Source organism: Phyllopteryx taeniolatus, chromosome 14 (genome assembly GCF_024500385.1).
Source record: "Phyllopteryx taeniolatus isolate TA_2022b chromosome 14, UOR_Ptae_1.2, whole genome shotgun sequence".
NCBI classification, from domain to species: domain Eukaryota; kingdom Metazoa; phylum Chordata; class Actinopteri; order Syngnathiformes; family Syngnathidae; genus Phyllopteryx; species Phyllopteryx taeniolatus.
Window position 1 is genome coordinate 2462730 of NC_084515.1, and position 17044 is coordinate 2479773.

The following is a 17044-nucleotide window of genomic DNA, read 5'->3' on the forward strand; positions in this document are numbered from 1 at the left end:
CCGAGCTTCTCACCCTATCTCTAAGGGAGAGCCAGGACACCCTGCGGCGGAAACTCATATTGCGGCCGCTTGATATTGTACTTTCGGTCACGACCCACAGCTCGTGACCATAGGTGAGGGTAGGAACGTAGATCGACCGGTAAATTGAGAGCTTCGCCTTTCGGCTTAGCTCTTTCTTCACCACAACGGACCGATACAAAGTCTGCATCAGTGCAGTGGATCTTGCGTTCCATTCTTCGTGAACAAGACCCCAAGTTATTTGAATTCCTCCACTTGGGGCAGGATCTCATCCCCGACCTGGAGAGGGCACTCCACCCTTTTCTGACTGAGGACCATGGTCTCATATTTGGAGATGCTGATTCTCATCCTAGCCGCTTCACACTCGGCTGCGAACTGCTCCAATGAGAGTTGGAGGTCACGGCTTGATGAAGCCAACAGAACCATATCATCTGCAAAAGGCAGAGATGCAACAGTGAGGCCACCGAACCGGACCCCCTCCACGCCTCGGCCGCGCCTTGAAATTCTGTCCATAAAAGTTATGAACAGAATTTGTGACAAAGAGCAGCCTTGGTGGAGTCCAACCGTCACCGGAAACGAATCCGACTTACTTCCGGCAATGCGGACTAAACTCTGACACTGGTCGTACAGGGATCGGACAGCCCGTATCAGGGGGTTTGGCACGCCATAGTCCCGAAGCACCCCACACAGGACCCCCCAAGGGACACGGTCGAACGTCTTCTCCAAGTCCTAAAAACACATGCAGACTGGTTGGGCGAACTCCCATGCACCCTCGAGGACCCTGCCGAGGGTGTAGAGCTGGTCCACTGTTCCACGGCCAGGACGAAAACCACACTGCTCCTCCTGAATCTGAGATTCGACTTCCCGACGGACCCTCCTCTCTAGCACCCCTGAATAGACCTTACCAGGGAGGCTGAGGAGTGTGATCCCCCTGTAGTTGGAACACACCCTCTGGTCCCCCTTCTTAAAAAGGGGGACCACCACTCCAGTCTGCCAATCCAGAGGCACTGTCCCCGATGTCCACGCGATGTTGCAGAGGCGTGTCAACCAGTACAGCCCACAACATCCAGAGCTGGATGACTATATTAGCAAAATACATTTTCTACTCTTATTTTACAAAACAAAATAAATTACATATTTTGAGTGTTTTAACTAAAGCATTCTGATGCAAATACTAATTTCATAGTAATCAATTTTTACAATTATGTACTGTATTACAAAAAAACACATTCACACCCATTTGCACAGTGTCCCTGAATGCAATTCGCACCCTCACGCAGCTGCCGCGTGCCTGCCTAGGTTCATTCTGAAGAGTGAAATAGGAGATGTGAGGCGGCATGATTGGCGACTGGTAGCACATCTGCCTCACAGTTCTGAGGACTCGGGTTCGAATCCAGCCTAGCCTGTGTGAAGTTTGCATGTTCTCTCTGTTCTCCCCCGGTTTCCTCCCACATTCCCAAAAAAAGGAAGGTCGGTTAATTGAAGACTCTAAATTGCCCATAGGTGTGAATGTGAGTGTGTTTTATTGTTTTGTTTGTATATGCCCTGCGATTACCTGGCAACCAGTTCAGGGTATGACCCTGACCCGCGACCGTAGCGGGGATAAGCGGTACAGAAAATGGATGGATGGAATTAGGAAATCCAGCAGGCGTGCATTCTTTCTATTTGCACGTCCAAACAGGTCCCTCTGCTGGTCATTGTTAATATTACTGTTGATTCACTGTATATTCCAGAACACCAACATCGCAGCAGAATCTGTAATGTGATTATTGCCCACATGAACAGTACATCGCGATGACGATTCTCAAACAAAATATTGTGCAGCCCTACTTCCCACCCATTAAATGTGAAATTACACAACCAAGTTGATATTTTGTTACAATATGTCTGTAAATGTCTCTGTGAGCGAGCCCATCTGAATTTTTGCAGAAGTTGTCACGGTATGGCAAATTTACATAATAATTGTCTACCCTGTGACTGGGCAGCAAGGCTCCATCCATCCATTTCCCGTAACGATAATCTTCACTGGGGTCGCGGGCGTGCTGAAGCCTATCCCAGTTGATTGTGGGCGAGAGGCGGGGTGCGCCGCGATCGCAATTGCCATTTGCAAACGACGGGCTGGACTACACAGAAGCACGATCCTGTCAAAGCCAAAAGGTAAGAAGAGCTGCAGTTTTAGCCAACCAGTTTACACACAAATGTTCCTAAATTGTCAATATGGGCGTGGGGCAGTATTTTCATTTAGTCACACTGCTACAATTATTGACAAAGTGAAATATGGTGGCTCAATGATGAAGTGCTGCATCCATCAGAGAAAATATAATAAAATAAAATAAAAATATCACTAGATTTGTTGCTCATCCATTTTTTTTGAGGGTGGGGGATAGGCATTAGAAGGCTTGGAAAAATTGCTAATCATAGCGACAAGGTTGCTAATTTGGCAACACTGTGTAGCCGCTTGCTTTGTCACAACACCCTAGCAACCACTTGGTCATGATGGTAACGAAAGCTTTACTTTGCATTTGCATGTGACTTGAAAGAGATTTGCTGCAATTCTTTATTTTTCTCATTTTTTTAATCCAAATAATGTTAGAGAGCTTTTATTAAAAAACCTGGGAATTTGTTGTAATTATGGAAAATGCAGACTATGTCTCTGTTTTGAAGAAGAGACACCCTCTTTTCTCAAGATTACACCCGCTGATGCTTCACTTCCTTCAGACCCAACAGCAAGGTCGAGCTGGTCAAAGCGTGGGAATTTCGCTATTCTGATTTTTCCGAAGGATTCCAAAGCTGTGATCAACACACTCCTGGCAGGATATGTGTGTGTGTGTGTGTGTGTGTGTGTGGTAGGTGTGTAGAATTGTGACAGGATGTGTGTTCGTGGGTGTGAGAACAAGCACAAAGTAATGTTCTTATCAGCAGGACGTAAGTGGCACATTTTATGCATGTTGAGCTCACAATGTGATGACATGCTTCGCATATCTGTGCAGCACGACGACTCTTCGCAGTTCTGCTAGTACACACATTTGTGATCGTAAATATTGAACTGGTTTACCATTCACTCACTGTTTCTTGAGCAGATCGGGGAGGAAAAATGATTCTTATCATTCTTTTTCTTTTTCCCTCTCCAGAAAAACTATGCTCAGAAGAGCACAAAAGTATACAGAGTAATTCGTATGAAGTCCACCTGTATTTAAATGCACTGTAGTATTGAGCAATAGTCCAGCCAGACATGAAATTAAAATCATTTATTTTCATGCCCGGTTGTATTGTAGAGTTATTAGCACATTTCAAACACTATTCATGTTTTTAATCAGTTATTTTTTAAAATGGTTTCAAATATGCATTAGTATTTCTATATTTGAGTGAATTAGTTATGCAAAAGACGTTGTGTACACCTGAAGTTTGTCGCTTCAGTAATGGCGTGGCTCTCCTCCCTCCCCCCCGAGTCTAATCTGTTGTAACTTGCATTCCTTCATCACATTCTGAAGAGAGATACAGTAAATGCAGCCATGTAATTGTTTCCTGTGTCCTCATTAGTAGTTATCACACAAAAAACAAAACAAAAAAGTAACCCTCAGGGCTGCTCCGTCTGTGTTGCTTGATGGGTTGTAATTTACAGTAACATCGGTGCTAATCTTATTAGAATGCCCAACCATCCCCCTTTGGTGGTCACTTATTAATATTAAAGTTGATTGACAGCAAATCAGTACACTAACATTGCGCAGGACCCTTGTAATGTGACTGTTGTACACCGACAGTATATTATATATTACGATATATTGTGCAGCCCTAGTGTGTAACCAACAGTTTTAAAAGCTACCTGACCAAAGATTGCCATGGCCCAAGCAGTGAAAGCTCATAATGTTGAATAATTCTCAGTCGGAGCAGGAAGCCAAAAAACTGAATTCATTATATTATGTATAACGCATATGCAGCCTCTTTTTCAGCTTTATGTCTTTTTCGAACATCGATCAATAAGTCTGTTGTTGACTTCTCCGTAATGTTCCCATTGCATCTCTGCAGATATCGTTAGCCAAAAAAAACCACCACTTTTTGTATATTTGTATCCTTGCTTCCCCACATGGACAATCAATAGTCCTTCCTCAGTATGGCAACAAAGCTGTTCTGTGCAAGGAAAACCAAATCCGAACCTGACATGCAGCACTTATTCATCCATTAATGGCATTTCCATTCATTTCAATGGGGAAAGATGATTTGAGATACACGTTTCTTGAGTTACGAGTGTGGTCATGGAACAAATTCACCTCGTATCTCAAGGCACCACTGTATGCCATTAACCATATTACAGCAACATAGGAGTAAACAGAGTGAAGAAGAAAGCATGTTAGCAGATGTTTTGGCCGCAGCTGGAATGACTGTTTAAGGCCGCTGTTTGGCCTCAAACTGAGGGATTTACTGCATACTTGTTCCACATTCTGATACTATCCGATAATCTGTTGTTCCTGGCCTTACATGTTTTTCATACAGGTTGATAAATGATGGATGGGTGGATGTTTTTTTTCCCTCCCCCCCAGGATGATTTGGAAGCACGTGTGCAATGAAGTGTTGCACACATGGACAGTGTGGAAGGAGCATTTTACTCAGCCTCTGTTTTTTTAGACCTGTAGGAGCTGGGCGTCATGGCGACCAAATACCGAGGGGTGTAAAATGTGTGCTGGCTGGCTGGCAGTCATGCTAAAACCCTGGAAATCCCATGACAAAAACAACATTCCGCAACAGGGTGAGTGTCTTGGAGGAATTCCTGCGCAACAGAGGATTTTCTCTGCTTTCATACCTCGCTGGATTGAAACCATCTGCTGCGATGTGAGCGTGAATTTGCTGAACGCGAGATTGTGCAACTGCCATCTGGATGGCAGTAAAACTCAACAGAAACTCTGGGATGCGATTCTTGCAACCTCAAATGAGATACGGCCACTGTCATGCCCTGACCTAACCCCTACTGAGAAAAAGTATCCTGAACTTATTCTACCGTGGACGCTTATATTCGGAAAGTGCAATCCGACAGATATACTGTCGTCGTCAATTTAGTTTTTCAAGGGGTAGACGTAGAAAAGGGTCTCCCCCAGCTTGTCTGTGAAACTCAGCTTTGTAAACCACTGTATTGACGGACAGATCCCTGTAGATGGTGGAGTTGCATCGCTTCAGATTCGAGATCAGCACAGCTTTCAAGCAGAAGATAAAGATTAGGTGGTGAATCTCTGCTTGTCACGTCGATTATGACGGAGAGAAATGCCAACACGTTGCAAGTCAGACGGGTTTAGTCACCTCACACTCAAACAGAGTACAGTGTCCTGTAACTTTGTGACTATATGGAAAAGTATGACAGTAATACTTTATGATTAATTGCAAATGTTATTATTATCTTTATTTGTATAAATGTTTTGTTTTGTGCGTTGGATAAATTTAATTAATTGATTGTGTTTGGACATGTTTTTATTTTATTTGGAGTGTTAGACTGACTGTCGTGCATCATGTTTTTAATTTATTTTAATATTGACTATAATCTTTCATTGACACTAAAAGTCATTTAACAAAGTTGAAAAGTTAGTTAGTTAAAGTTGATAGAGAAAAAAATGACATTTTCTGGAGAAAAATCCCTTTTAGTCATATTTCTAGAGATGCGCTCTTTAAGTAGATTTTTTGTGTGATTTTCTTGTATTTCTTTTAAAGAGCATATTTTTCAAGACATTTTGTTCTGCAGTCACACTTTGATTAATGTGAAATATTATTATCATATTATTACACAGTCTTCTTTAAAACTTGAAATGCCATTAAATGCAAAACAACTGACTTCAGTTTCCTCTTTTGCAGCGTTCCTCAGCGTTCTTTGCTGTTATTAAGCACAATGACTTAATTGTTTTCAATAGTAGTCGTAGTAATAGTACAAGTAGCAGTCGTAGTACTAGTACTAGTAGTTGGAAGGTGCTTGACTCCAAGTCACTGTTAGCATCCGTGAGAATTTAGAAGAGGTTGAGGGATGTTATGGAAAGCCCATTGCAGGATGCTATCCAGGGAGGCCTGCTGACACACACACACACACACACACACACACACACACACAGGTGACATCATGTGATGAACACGGACACAATGCCTTGACCGATCCTCTCGAGTTTGTTGCTACATTCATCATATTAGTGCACATCGGGTTTGGTTTTCATTGTTTTGGGTCATAGCGAAGTCAACACCAATTGGATTATACTGACTTGTACTGTAATTCAATTGGAGCTATTTGAATAACAGCGAAGCGAAAACTATGTTTAATTACTAAGGCGTATTCACGAGAGAAGAGTTATAGTTTAAGAAGAATTCCAAAAAGGACATAAGGCAATGCGAATGCAATGCAATGATGCAATGCTCCCAAAGACATCTGCTCTTAATCTATGCAGCCCCCCCATACACATACTACAAATGCTACATCACGTATGTAACTGAGCACCACTCACATCTCCCAGGATGGAGTCCAATTCATCTTTATGTACGGATGAGCGCTGGTCATGGCCGTGTGGGTTGTGGACCGGTATGGGAAGCTGAAAAACAGCAACAACAAATAGTATTCAAGATGTCCACGGGCCCACGCACCCTCTTTTTCAAGGTCATTCCTTGGAAAGGTCAACAAACTTTGCGCTCACATTAAATGCAGCAGTCAAAAAAGCTTGGAAATTTCACGTCAGTCATCTGTCTATGATAGGATGCTTCCCATTGGGGCTCAGTTGGAGAATACCTTAGTAGGTGTTGTGGAATTCATCGAAATGTCCACCAAATTGATAGGCTAAATTGGTGTAGGGGCTGATTTATTTATTTATTTTTTTTACTTTTCAGGGGATGCTACTAAGGGAATCCACCCAAACGTCTTGTTCAGTTTGGGACAGGAGTCCTTAAGACTTTTTTGTGTGCATCTCGTTATGATACACGTATCCACCCAATTTTGTGATGATTGGAGAAACTGGTTGTCAGAGGGCAATTTTTTCTAACTTTATTCAGTAAGTGTTGGAGCCTCATACTACAAACCGACCTGCAAACATTTTGACTCGGCCTCCTTTTCTGCAGTGCTGACCAACGTCATGGAGCACGACAGGCAGATGGATCTCCCACTAACAAACACATATGAAATTCATGTCACATTTGTTTTGTTTTGGACCATTGTTAATTGTACCATAACACTAATAGAAAACAATTGTTAAATTAAATGAAAGTACAGTTTGGATTGACACTGTCACAGAAATATTAGTTTCCTGGTTTTATTTAGTTTCATAACATTTGGACTGATGTAGTCGCTCATATTTTTAATTTCATTTCATTTGAATTGTTATTTTAAGTATTTTTAAAGAAAAAAAAACGTCATTTAAAAAGTCAAGAGAAAGTCTTTTTTGTAAAAAATCTTTTAAGAATGAGTCATATTTTTTGACAAACCTTTTTTGTTTTTTTAGTTTTTGTAAATTTCAAACTGTTTATTTGACAAGTTGAATCTAAATGACATTTTGATTATTTCTAATAATATATTATTATTGATTTATAATAATTTAGTCTTTAATTTTGTTTTTATAATAATTTAGTCTTTAGTGTGTTTTTTTTAAACAAACAAGCCATTTTAGTAAGCCAAGCCATTTTTTTTCTAGAATGTATATTTTTTTAAATATAGTAGTTTTCTTGTGATATTTGTTTGGATGTGAATATTTTGAATATTTGTTCAGTGCTTTTCTGGGTTATTTAAAAATAAAATTATGTCATGTGATGTGCAGTACATTCAATTATAAAGGAGCCATTGAGAACTGGAGTGGGCCAACTCCATTTTTGTCAGTTTCAAGTTAAGTGCAGAAAGGAAGAGAGAAAATGCATATCGCTCGAATCAATACTGGTATAAATCAAGATATAGCTCCAATTTTGATATGTAGGGGGCATTCCATTGTTGCACTCAGCAGCAACACTGGGCCAACATCCCAGAAAGTGAGGTACAGACATGATAGAAGACTCCAAAAATAAGCAGTCCATTGAATCTGCATGTTAGTGCGAGTGAATGTTATTCATCAGCTTTCATAAAATATTGATTTTGACGGATGTTTGGACTGAGACGACTTTTACACCTAGCATGTTACCAATCAGGATCCAACCCTTAAAGCTGAATTAGGGATAAGAGTGTCATTATGTTTCATCAAAATCATTATAATTGGCAACATTTCAAAATTTGAGAAAAAAACCACATATCCAGACCAAGTAATTCATACTTGCCAAATAAATCACAGAGATATAAATCCCCCATGTTTTATTGCAGCAATAAAACTTCAAACTTTAAATCTCCTTAAACCTGTTGAAAAATGACAAAAATACACTTAGCCCACTCTAGTTCTCACTGATTCAAATATGACTAGCACTAGTACTGGGGTAAAAAAAAAAAAAAAGAAGTCCACTAAAGAGGCTTCACGACATGTCGTCCTGCGTACGCATTCACTTTCCTGTCTATTAGCCAGCATCGATGGCCTTCATCTTAAAGCACAATAAACACGGAGAGGAAAGAAGCCCCGGTGGAGTGTGGCATGAGATGGGCTTACATGGGGAAGTGGCAGTGGCGATGGTATCGCTTGGAACACTGGAGGCAGCGGGCGAGGTCTCCTCCTCCCAGGTGACAAATACCACACGAGTCTGGACACTACATTTCATACATTCAGCCAGAAAACGTGCATTGTATGTACTGTATGGACATGCGGGAGGGTGTTTACCTCCTTGGCAGAGGCTGTGGAAGAGGACAGCAAGGGGAAGAATGACATGTCTACAGTAGAGGTGTTAGATTTTGTCCGTGGACGCTACGGAAGGAATGCACAACAAGTGGGAGTTATTGGCAAAGTCATCCAAAATTCGAGAAAAAGTACAAAGAATGTGAGTTGAGAAACACTAAAAACATGAAGATGAAGCCTAAACAACACATCAAACTCCTTAATGTGCCTTCATTTGGTTCAAAGAGGAATTGTACTATTTTAACAATAATTTTATTTAATTTCAATACATTTAATTTATGACTGAATATAATAATCATTTGAAATATATTAATATATATTGTATTATCCATCCATCCATTCATTTTCTGAGCCGTTTCTCCTCACTAGGGTCGCGGGCGTGCTGGAGCCTATCCCAGCTATCATTGGGCGGGAGGTGGGGTACACCCTGAACTGGTTGCCAGCCAATCGCAGGGCACATACAAACAAAGAACCATTCGCACTCAGATTCACACCTACGGGTAATTTAGAGTAATCAATTAACCTACCATGCATGTTTTTTTTGGGATGTGGGAGGAAACCGGAGTGCCTGGAGAAAACCCACGCAGGCACAGGGAGAACATGCAAACTCCACTCAGGTGGGGCCGGGGATTGAACCCCTATTTGTATATTATTATTATTATGATTTTTTTCAATTAATAAATTCAATGAATTGAATCTACTCGGTAGCAAAGTGCATGTCTGCTTAAACTAAAGGATCATAAAGACTCAAAGGTGGACCAAGAACTTGACTCACACACGAAAGGTCTTTATATGCCTTAAGTTAGTTCAGTCATGTAGTTTCGATTCTGAAATTGTCCTATGAATGTATGTATGTATTTATTTATCTATGAATTACATACTAGGTAGCACAGTGGTAAGCACGTCTGCTTCTTCAATGGTTAAAAAACTCAAAAGACTCAAAAGCCCAGGGTGTAACCTACTTGTTTACTTGTTACTTGATTGGATAGGCTCCAGCTCACTATTAAACAACTATGATGATTCATTGGGAATCCTAATCATATAAGTACTCACATATGTATATATAGTCACATATATTGTGACTACTCACTTGCTGGGTTTTCTCTTCTTTCCCCACTCTGCCACTGCAGCCCTCACATCGCCAAGAACCGCTGCGGGGACAAAAGTGCATCATTATTAACATTTACCTACATGGGATAATGCAAACATTTATGCATAAATTAGCTAGTGATGGTGATTCTGACTGGGGAGGGGTCTCCAATAACACTACAAAAGTCACAAAATGTTTAAAAAAAAAAATACTGGCGAGAGGGGTCAGAAAAGTCTTTAAGTTGGCAACACTGCGTAGGAGCTCGCTTCGTCACGACGCCCTGGCGTATGATGTCTCCTTTAAGCGGCTCTCTTGAAGGTGCATGCTTGAACCTGGGGATCGATGTGAGCGGAGGGTCCAGGCAGGTTAAATGAAAAGCTTGTGGACATCCATCACAACAGATCAACTCGCCTCCGTCTGTGCACGCGGCGCACTCGTCGTCGTTGTGGTGACTCTGCATGAACAGACATATTAAAAATCATAAGATGAAGCAAAGGCGCTCACACACAAGCATGACAAAATTGTCTGGTGAGTGGCGGGACCTGTGTAGAGCCTGCCGTTGTCTCCGTCTTGTGTTGAAAGGTTGCCATGACAGCTTTGGACTTCAGCTCTTTACGTTTGTTAAAGTCTCCTGGCACTTTGATGTACTTTCTTGCAGAACCTGAGGAGGAAACATCAGGCAAATGCATGCAATGTGTACATAGATATCTAAGAGTGCCATTTATGGAAAATTGACTTTTTAAATGGCTGTATACAAATAGTTGGGTGTCTGAAGTGTCTGCTCACCCGTCAAGTGTGAAATGAAACAACCAAGTAAACATTTTGTGTCTGTTTGTGTCTGTGAGCAAGCTATTCTGCACTTCTGCCCAACTGTGATGTCAGAGTGGGCGAGTTAACATAAGATAAACATGCCCACACCGAGTTTCTCCATCACTTGGAGAAACTCACTTGACTTGGGAGCTCGGCTAGCAGAAGATCCAGAATCAATTTTAAGTAATGGGCCGAAATCCAGATACGGTAAAAGGAGCCAGTGTTTTGCACGAGCGCTGTTAATTTGCAGTCTGGACGTGGATGGGCTGTCAAAGCAAAAAGGTGAGCAGAGCTGTGTGTTTTTAGTCGTTAAATTCCGATAGGTGAGGTGCCTTGAGATACGAGTTTAAACGCTTCTGTGACCATGCTCGTAACTCAAAACACTCATCTCTCAAATAGTCTTTCCCCATTTAAATGAATGGAAATGCCATTAATCTGTTCCAGCCTCCCCCCAAAAATAACAAAAACATTTTATCAAATGTTTTTTAAAGGCCCCCTTCGATTAGAACTCGCCTGTCGCCATGGGTGGGCCATAGGGGGCTGTGCACCGATATGCTTGTGCCCCCCACGTGAAACACGAATCTGCAAAAACGATTTTATTTTATCATAGTATCTATGTTTGTCTTAAGAAGTACTAATTTGGAGATTTGTTTTGTGATTTTTACTAAGACAAAAATATAAATAAACAGTGGTGCGATTATTTTAGATTGATGGGAAGCTAATCTGCAACAGCCTACCACAGCCTGACAGAAGAAAAAAAAAAAGTCAGACCTGTGCATAATGCGAAGACCTATGTAATGTTTCGTATAACGTCATATTGGCTCAAAACACTTTCGAAGTGAATCTGTGAGTATTTTTTATAATTATTAATTGTGGATAAATAATGCAGCCCTATGGGGGCACAAGCCAGTGCAGACTTCCATGGTTTGGACACATCCAGAGGAGCGATAGTGAGTATGTTGGCAGAAGGGTGATGAGGATGGAGCTGCCAGGCAAGAGAGCTTGAGGAAGACCAAAGAGAAGGTTGATGGATGTCGTGAGGGAAGACGTGAGGGCAGTTGGTGTTAGAGAGGAAGATGCAGGAGATAGGCTCTAATGGAAACGGATGACACGCTGTGGCGACCGCGAATCGGATGAGCCGAAAATAAAAGAAGAAGAATTAACTGTGGATATACGCGTGTGGTTGAAAAATCAAACAGTGCCCTCTGTAAAACTGGAAACTAAACTGACGTCAGAGAGATGGAAGCACATTTTGGAGAGCGCAGTATGGAGCTCATTGGCACACTACTTTGGACCCAAAGGCTGAACATTCATTTGCTATATCCCAACTGCGTTTGTCACAGCCTGCTTACTTGCCCTAATCTTAGGAGCTTCAAAGGCAATGTAAGAGAGCTCTTTTTCCTCAGACCATTGCGGAGGATGCTGCCCAGATGCAAGGCCCATGTGATGCAGTTTGCTTTTGAAAAGGACCTCACTCAAAATCTTCAGTCTCATAGGAATGTGTTGATTAGGACGGTCACCGTGGAGCGAGGCCTCCTCCCACTATATTGACACACACCAATTAGGGTCGAAGTCTGTGTGTGTCTGTGTGTGCGTGTTGGCAATGCATTTTGAGCCCTTAAACTGCACCCACCGTGGTGCTTTTAATTTTCAGCCCACGTCCCCTTTGAAGTCACATATTTCCTATTAGTGGGCGCTTGGCGAATTGTCCATCACAATGATAGCAAGACATCGGGACACGACGTCGCTATGACTGCTTGGCCGCCCCCAAGCTTTTCGACGCCGGGATATGGACCAACCAGCGCCAAGCTGATTTCGATATTTAAATGGCGGAAGATGAGGGATCCAATCAGAAAGCTTATTTGCATGTTGCATATTAATGAGAAATCTGGCCAGTTTAAATGCCAAGCGTGAAGACCAACTAGAGTAGCTTGGAAAAGGACATTTTGGGCATTTCCAACCCAAATTATCTTGCAAACCCATTAAAAGGACATCCAAGATTATAAAAATAAAATTAAAAATGATGGAAGGTAAACTAGCACTCTATAATACTGTACTTTATAAAAACATACAGCAATGACACAATTAAATACATAATTAAAGACATAATTAAAGCTTTTGAACCCTTTTGTAAGAATTGTTCACTAATTCTAACTGCCAAACTGGTAGTGTAATTGGACATCTTGGAGATAGTGCTGCCTTCACAAGGGAAAATAGAACATACTGTTCGTAGTAGCTTTTTGTTAAATTCAGGACGTGCTGCCTCAGCTGAGGATGACTTACCATCTGGGCTAAAGAACTTCTCTTTAGATGATCCACACTTGCCTGACAGCTCACCGGTGGAGAGAGACGATGAAGACGAGGGGACTCCTCCTTTCTGGACTGACGCTGAAACACAATTGTCATCGTTTAAATACTAAAAAAATTAAAAATAAAAATCTTGAATTAAAGTTCAAGCAAAGTGTTTTTAAAAATACTATTGCCACATGTTGCTTGCTGGGGAGGAACTTCACTCTTCACTTTGTACAGCTTCACTTTACCCTCTGGGGGGGGGGGGAAATCATTTTATCATTAGTGTATTGAATCTTAAAACAAAAATAATGTTTCTGTTTAATTTCTACATGATTATTTAATTAAAATGATCACATTTGTTTTGTTTGGATCTATTGTTAATTGTACTCTCACACTATGATATGATTTAGAAAAAAATTACAAAATAATATATATATAATATATAAGTATCGGGAAACTCCGAGATGATAATGCTAAGTTTTGATTGACACTGTCACACAGGTATTAATGCAAAGCTACGTATATATATTAATCGGACATTAATGAAGATTTTAAATATTTATTTTACATTACAGGTTTACTAGCTTGCAAAAAAATTTTATTGATAGGTTTCAAAATTATTTTTATTTGAAATTTTATATTCATTTATTTATCTATTCATTTATTTAGTAAATGTATTTATATTTTATTTTGAGTTTGAGTATTTGAGTCTATTAAAAAAAAGGTTTAATAAGAGATTTTATAATTATTTTACTTTCAATTCCATATTTATTTATTTACATTATTGTATATATTGCTATACATTTGTTAAAGTTTTTAGTCCTTTGTGAAAAAAGGTTTAATAATACATTTTACAATCATTTCATTCATAAATTTATAATTATTGATATTTTATTTTATATATTTACCTACATTAATTACACATTTTACTCCCTTGCAAATACAAGTTGACTGGATATCAATTTGGGTACTTTTTGTGTGTATTTTTATTTACTAATAAGCAATTAAACAAACAATAAAAGCATTATTTCTTTGGAGGATGTAATGTAACCATGTATTACCTGCAGATCCGTCGCTTGTCTTGGTGCGATATTGAGCTTCTCTGTCCTTGTGGCTCCTCTTTTTTCCGTGAGTCCTCTTGCCTGGAGGAGACGCAACGTCGCTGGCTGCATTAAATTATGTGGCAATTAATCATATAAAAGCTGACATATAAATCAATTCAATGAAAAAATTACCCCCAAGACTTAAAATCTTTCATCAGGTTGTATTGATGTGGTGTAGTTTGTTACTTTCTTCCACTGAACCTCACCTACCAGCACTGTGGGGAGCGAGGAGTGGTCGCAGCTTGGGGTAGCTGTCCAGGTTGTAGGCCTTGTTCAGGTTCCTCCAGAAGGCCCGCACGGTGGAAGTACTCTGGTCCAGTACCCAGGAGAGCAGCGAGTACAAGGCCTTGTGGATCCCTTCTCTGCCCTCCTGCTCCACGGTGTCCTGACCGTTCAACACACACACACGGAAAAAGTCCTGGAATTTACCTTGGGGACTGAACTGGGAATTTTGGCAGAAGCACGTAATGAAATGCCATTTTAATTATCCATCCATTTATTTTCTGTGGGTTTTGTCATCATTGGGGGGGAAGGTGAGCTGGAGCTGATCCCAGTTGACTTTTGGTGAGAGAAGCGGGGTACACCCAAGGACAGGTCCCCAGTCAATATTAAGGTCCATATAGACAAACCACCCTTCACGCTCGCATTCTCACTTTCGGGCAATTTAGAGTCATCAATGCATGTTTTGGGGATGTGGGAGGAAGCGGGAGTACCCGGAGAAAATCCACACAAGCACAGGGAGAACATGCAGAGATTCAAACCCAAGACCTGAGAACTATGTGGCAGACGTGCTAACCACTAGGTCACCATGCTCCCCATGCCATAAATCAGTTTACAAAAAACAATTAACAGACAAAAAAAACATGCTCCGCGACCAATTTAACTTGAACTACGGTGGCCCTGAAGGGTTAATTCCCATGGAAAGTATCCAAATTTAAATATTTCCCAAAATTCCTCAGCAAGAATTGTTGCCAGAAACTCTTCACAACACCCAAAATCTGCATCCCGATCTTCCTGAACCCGACTCACCTTCAGCATCTGCTCACTGATGACGTTCTTGTCGGCCAAGCCATGAACCAGCGGGAAGGCGTCGTCCACGGCCATGGCGATGTCCGTACGGAGACCCTTTAGGAGCGAGCAAAGTTTGGGGTCTGCGAGGGCTTCCACTCGGGACATGGTCCACTTGTTGAGCTTCAACCAGCGTGAAGGAGCTGGAACCCCACCTCACTTGTGGAGTGTTTGTGATGGAAGGGGTGTGGCCTATGAAGGAGAAGCAAAAAAATAAAAATGTGCACCTTTAGTGGTCAAAGGTCCTTTTACTTGGGAACATACCTACACTAGGGATAAACTGTGATAACATTTCAAACCCCTAGAAGCACCATTCAAAATGTTGTTTATCGTTAATACCGTATTTATATATGTATTTTTTTATGAAACCAATAAACTGTGATACAATTTCAAACAGTACACTGTTTGAAATTTTAATTATCGCTAATATTTAGTCATGTGTTGTGTATTATTTTGGTGGCCACTTGGAATGATAAACTGGTAACATTTTGAGCAGTATTACAGTCTCAAATTTTAAGTATCGCTAATACCATATTTAGCATCATGTATTGTGTCATGTTCAAGAGAGGGAGTGACAACTATGTTACGTGTTGCAATGTGTACAGTATATGAATCAGAGATGTTTTAAAAATTTACATCACTTTTAGTAGTAATTATATATGTGATACCAATAACCGGTCACAATAAACACGACCACATTTTCATACCGTTTTATCTCTCATCTTTATACTGTACTTTTGAACTTTAAAGATGTACGAATACTCACCTTGGAGTCCAATAATAGGTCCAATGGGGCACGTTAGTGTACACCGAGGGACGCCCAAATTCTTTCAACTGAATCCACCACTAATGTAACTGCCTGTCTGCCCAGAAACCCGAGGGGGGATCGAGTAACACGACGTCCGTCCAGGGGAATACCTCCGAGGAGGAAAGCTTCACGGTGACAGTTTAGTACTCCTAAAAAGGTTCTTTCCAGACTAGCTTCCCGTGAGCTGCCAGCTTACAACATTACAACATCGTGTGGTACCAAACCATAAAGTATTCTTCTGGCAAAACGGTTCCGTAATGATGTTTTATTGTTTGACAATAAAATAAAAAAATAAATGGAATAAATTTTAATTAAAAAAAATAATTGCAGGCATGGCTGCATGAAATTAAATACAACAAAAAGTGAAAAATTAAGTAAAAAATTAAATAAAACAATTTGAATCACTTCAAAAAAATACACCCTGCAGACAAGGCACCATAAAATAATAATATAAAATACAGCAATACAAGTAATAAATTAAAATAAAATAATCCCTGCAGACAAGGAATAAGAAAATAAATTAATACAACAATTGAAATACATTAAAATGAAATCAAACACAAAATGTATAATAAAAATATTTCGTAAAAATAAGCTTAGCAGACTTGGATCCAGCTCACCAGTGACCACGATGCACATGATTGGCGATGGAAAAATAAATTAAACAATACATTAAATGAAATCTAAAACAATAAAATAAAATATTGCATGCAAAAATAAATAAAACAAGCCTTCAAGATGAGGGTCCAGCTCACCCAACCCCAAAGCATTAAACAATGAAGGAATGAATATTATGAATTTATATACATGAATGAAATACATTTTTAAAAATTAAATGTGTTGGAAAAATATACTTGAATATTAATTTATTTAAAATAACTTTTGAAATAAAATAAATTTTATACATTGAAATAAAATGTCTTTTTGATAGGGCTCCAGTCCCTCCATAACCATGAATGGGATAAAAGGTTTATAAATAAGATAAAATAAAGAAATCTAGCTTTTCAGTCATTCCTTCATAGTTTTGCTTATTTCCTGCATTTCATTGACTGTACATATAACAAGGATGTGTAGGTCCCCTCTATATTGTATGAAAAAA

The 17044-nt window shown here is 40.1% G+C and overlaps 1 protein-coding gene across 4 annotated transcripts; it reads right to left on the minus strand.

Annotated features, from left to right (window-relative positions):
- Positions 1-3400: 3400 nt before the first annotated feature.
- On the minus strand, positions 3401-15245 carry aire (autoimmune regulator). 4 transcript variants are annotated; one of them, XM_061797492.1, is made up of 12 exons: positions 15099-15245; positions 14280-14454; positions 14028-14132; positions 12958-13062; positions 10407-10525; positions 10197-10318; positions 9865-9925; positions 8760-8843; positions 8592-8689; positions 7058-7136; positions 6489-6572; positions 3401-6060 (listed from the first exon to the last, which is right to left on the minus strand). In XM_061797492.1, the coding sequence occupies exons 1-12, from the start codon at positions 15243-15245 to the stop codon at positions 5986-5988; spliced, it is 1254 nt and encodes a 417-aa protein (XP_061653476.1). In that variant the 3' UTR covers positions 3401-5985. The 4 variants fall into 4 exon arrangements, with proteins under 4 accessions (XP_061653476.1, XP_061653475.1, XP_061653478.1 ...); XM_061797491.1 differs by having other exon boundaries at positions 3401-6063; XM_061797494.1 differs by lacking the exon at positions 7058-7136.
- Positions 15246-17044: the final 1799 nt, after the last annotated feature.

Bases quoted from the DNA above. Each gene is read 5' to 3' on its own strand.
- aire (XM_061797491.1), bottom strand. From the start codon at position 15,245: ATGTCCCGAGTGGAAGCCCTCGCAGACCCCAAACTTTGCTCGCTCCTA. The intron at 6,573-7,057 runs GTCGGTTTGTAG...GCTGTTTTTCAG, and splicing joins CCGAGTCAAAATGTTTGCAG to CTTCCCATACCGGTCCACAA. The intron at 6,064-6,488 runs GTGAGTGGTGCT...TGTGTGTGTCAG, and splicing joins TGGACTCCATCCTGGGAGAT to CAGGCCTCCCTGGATAGCAT.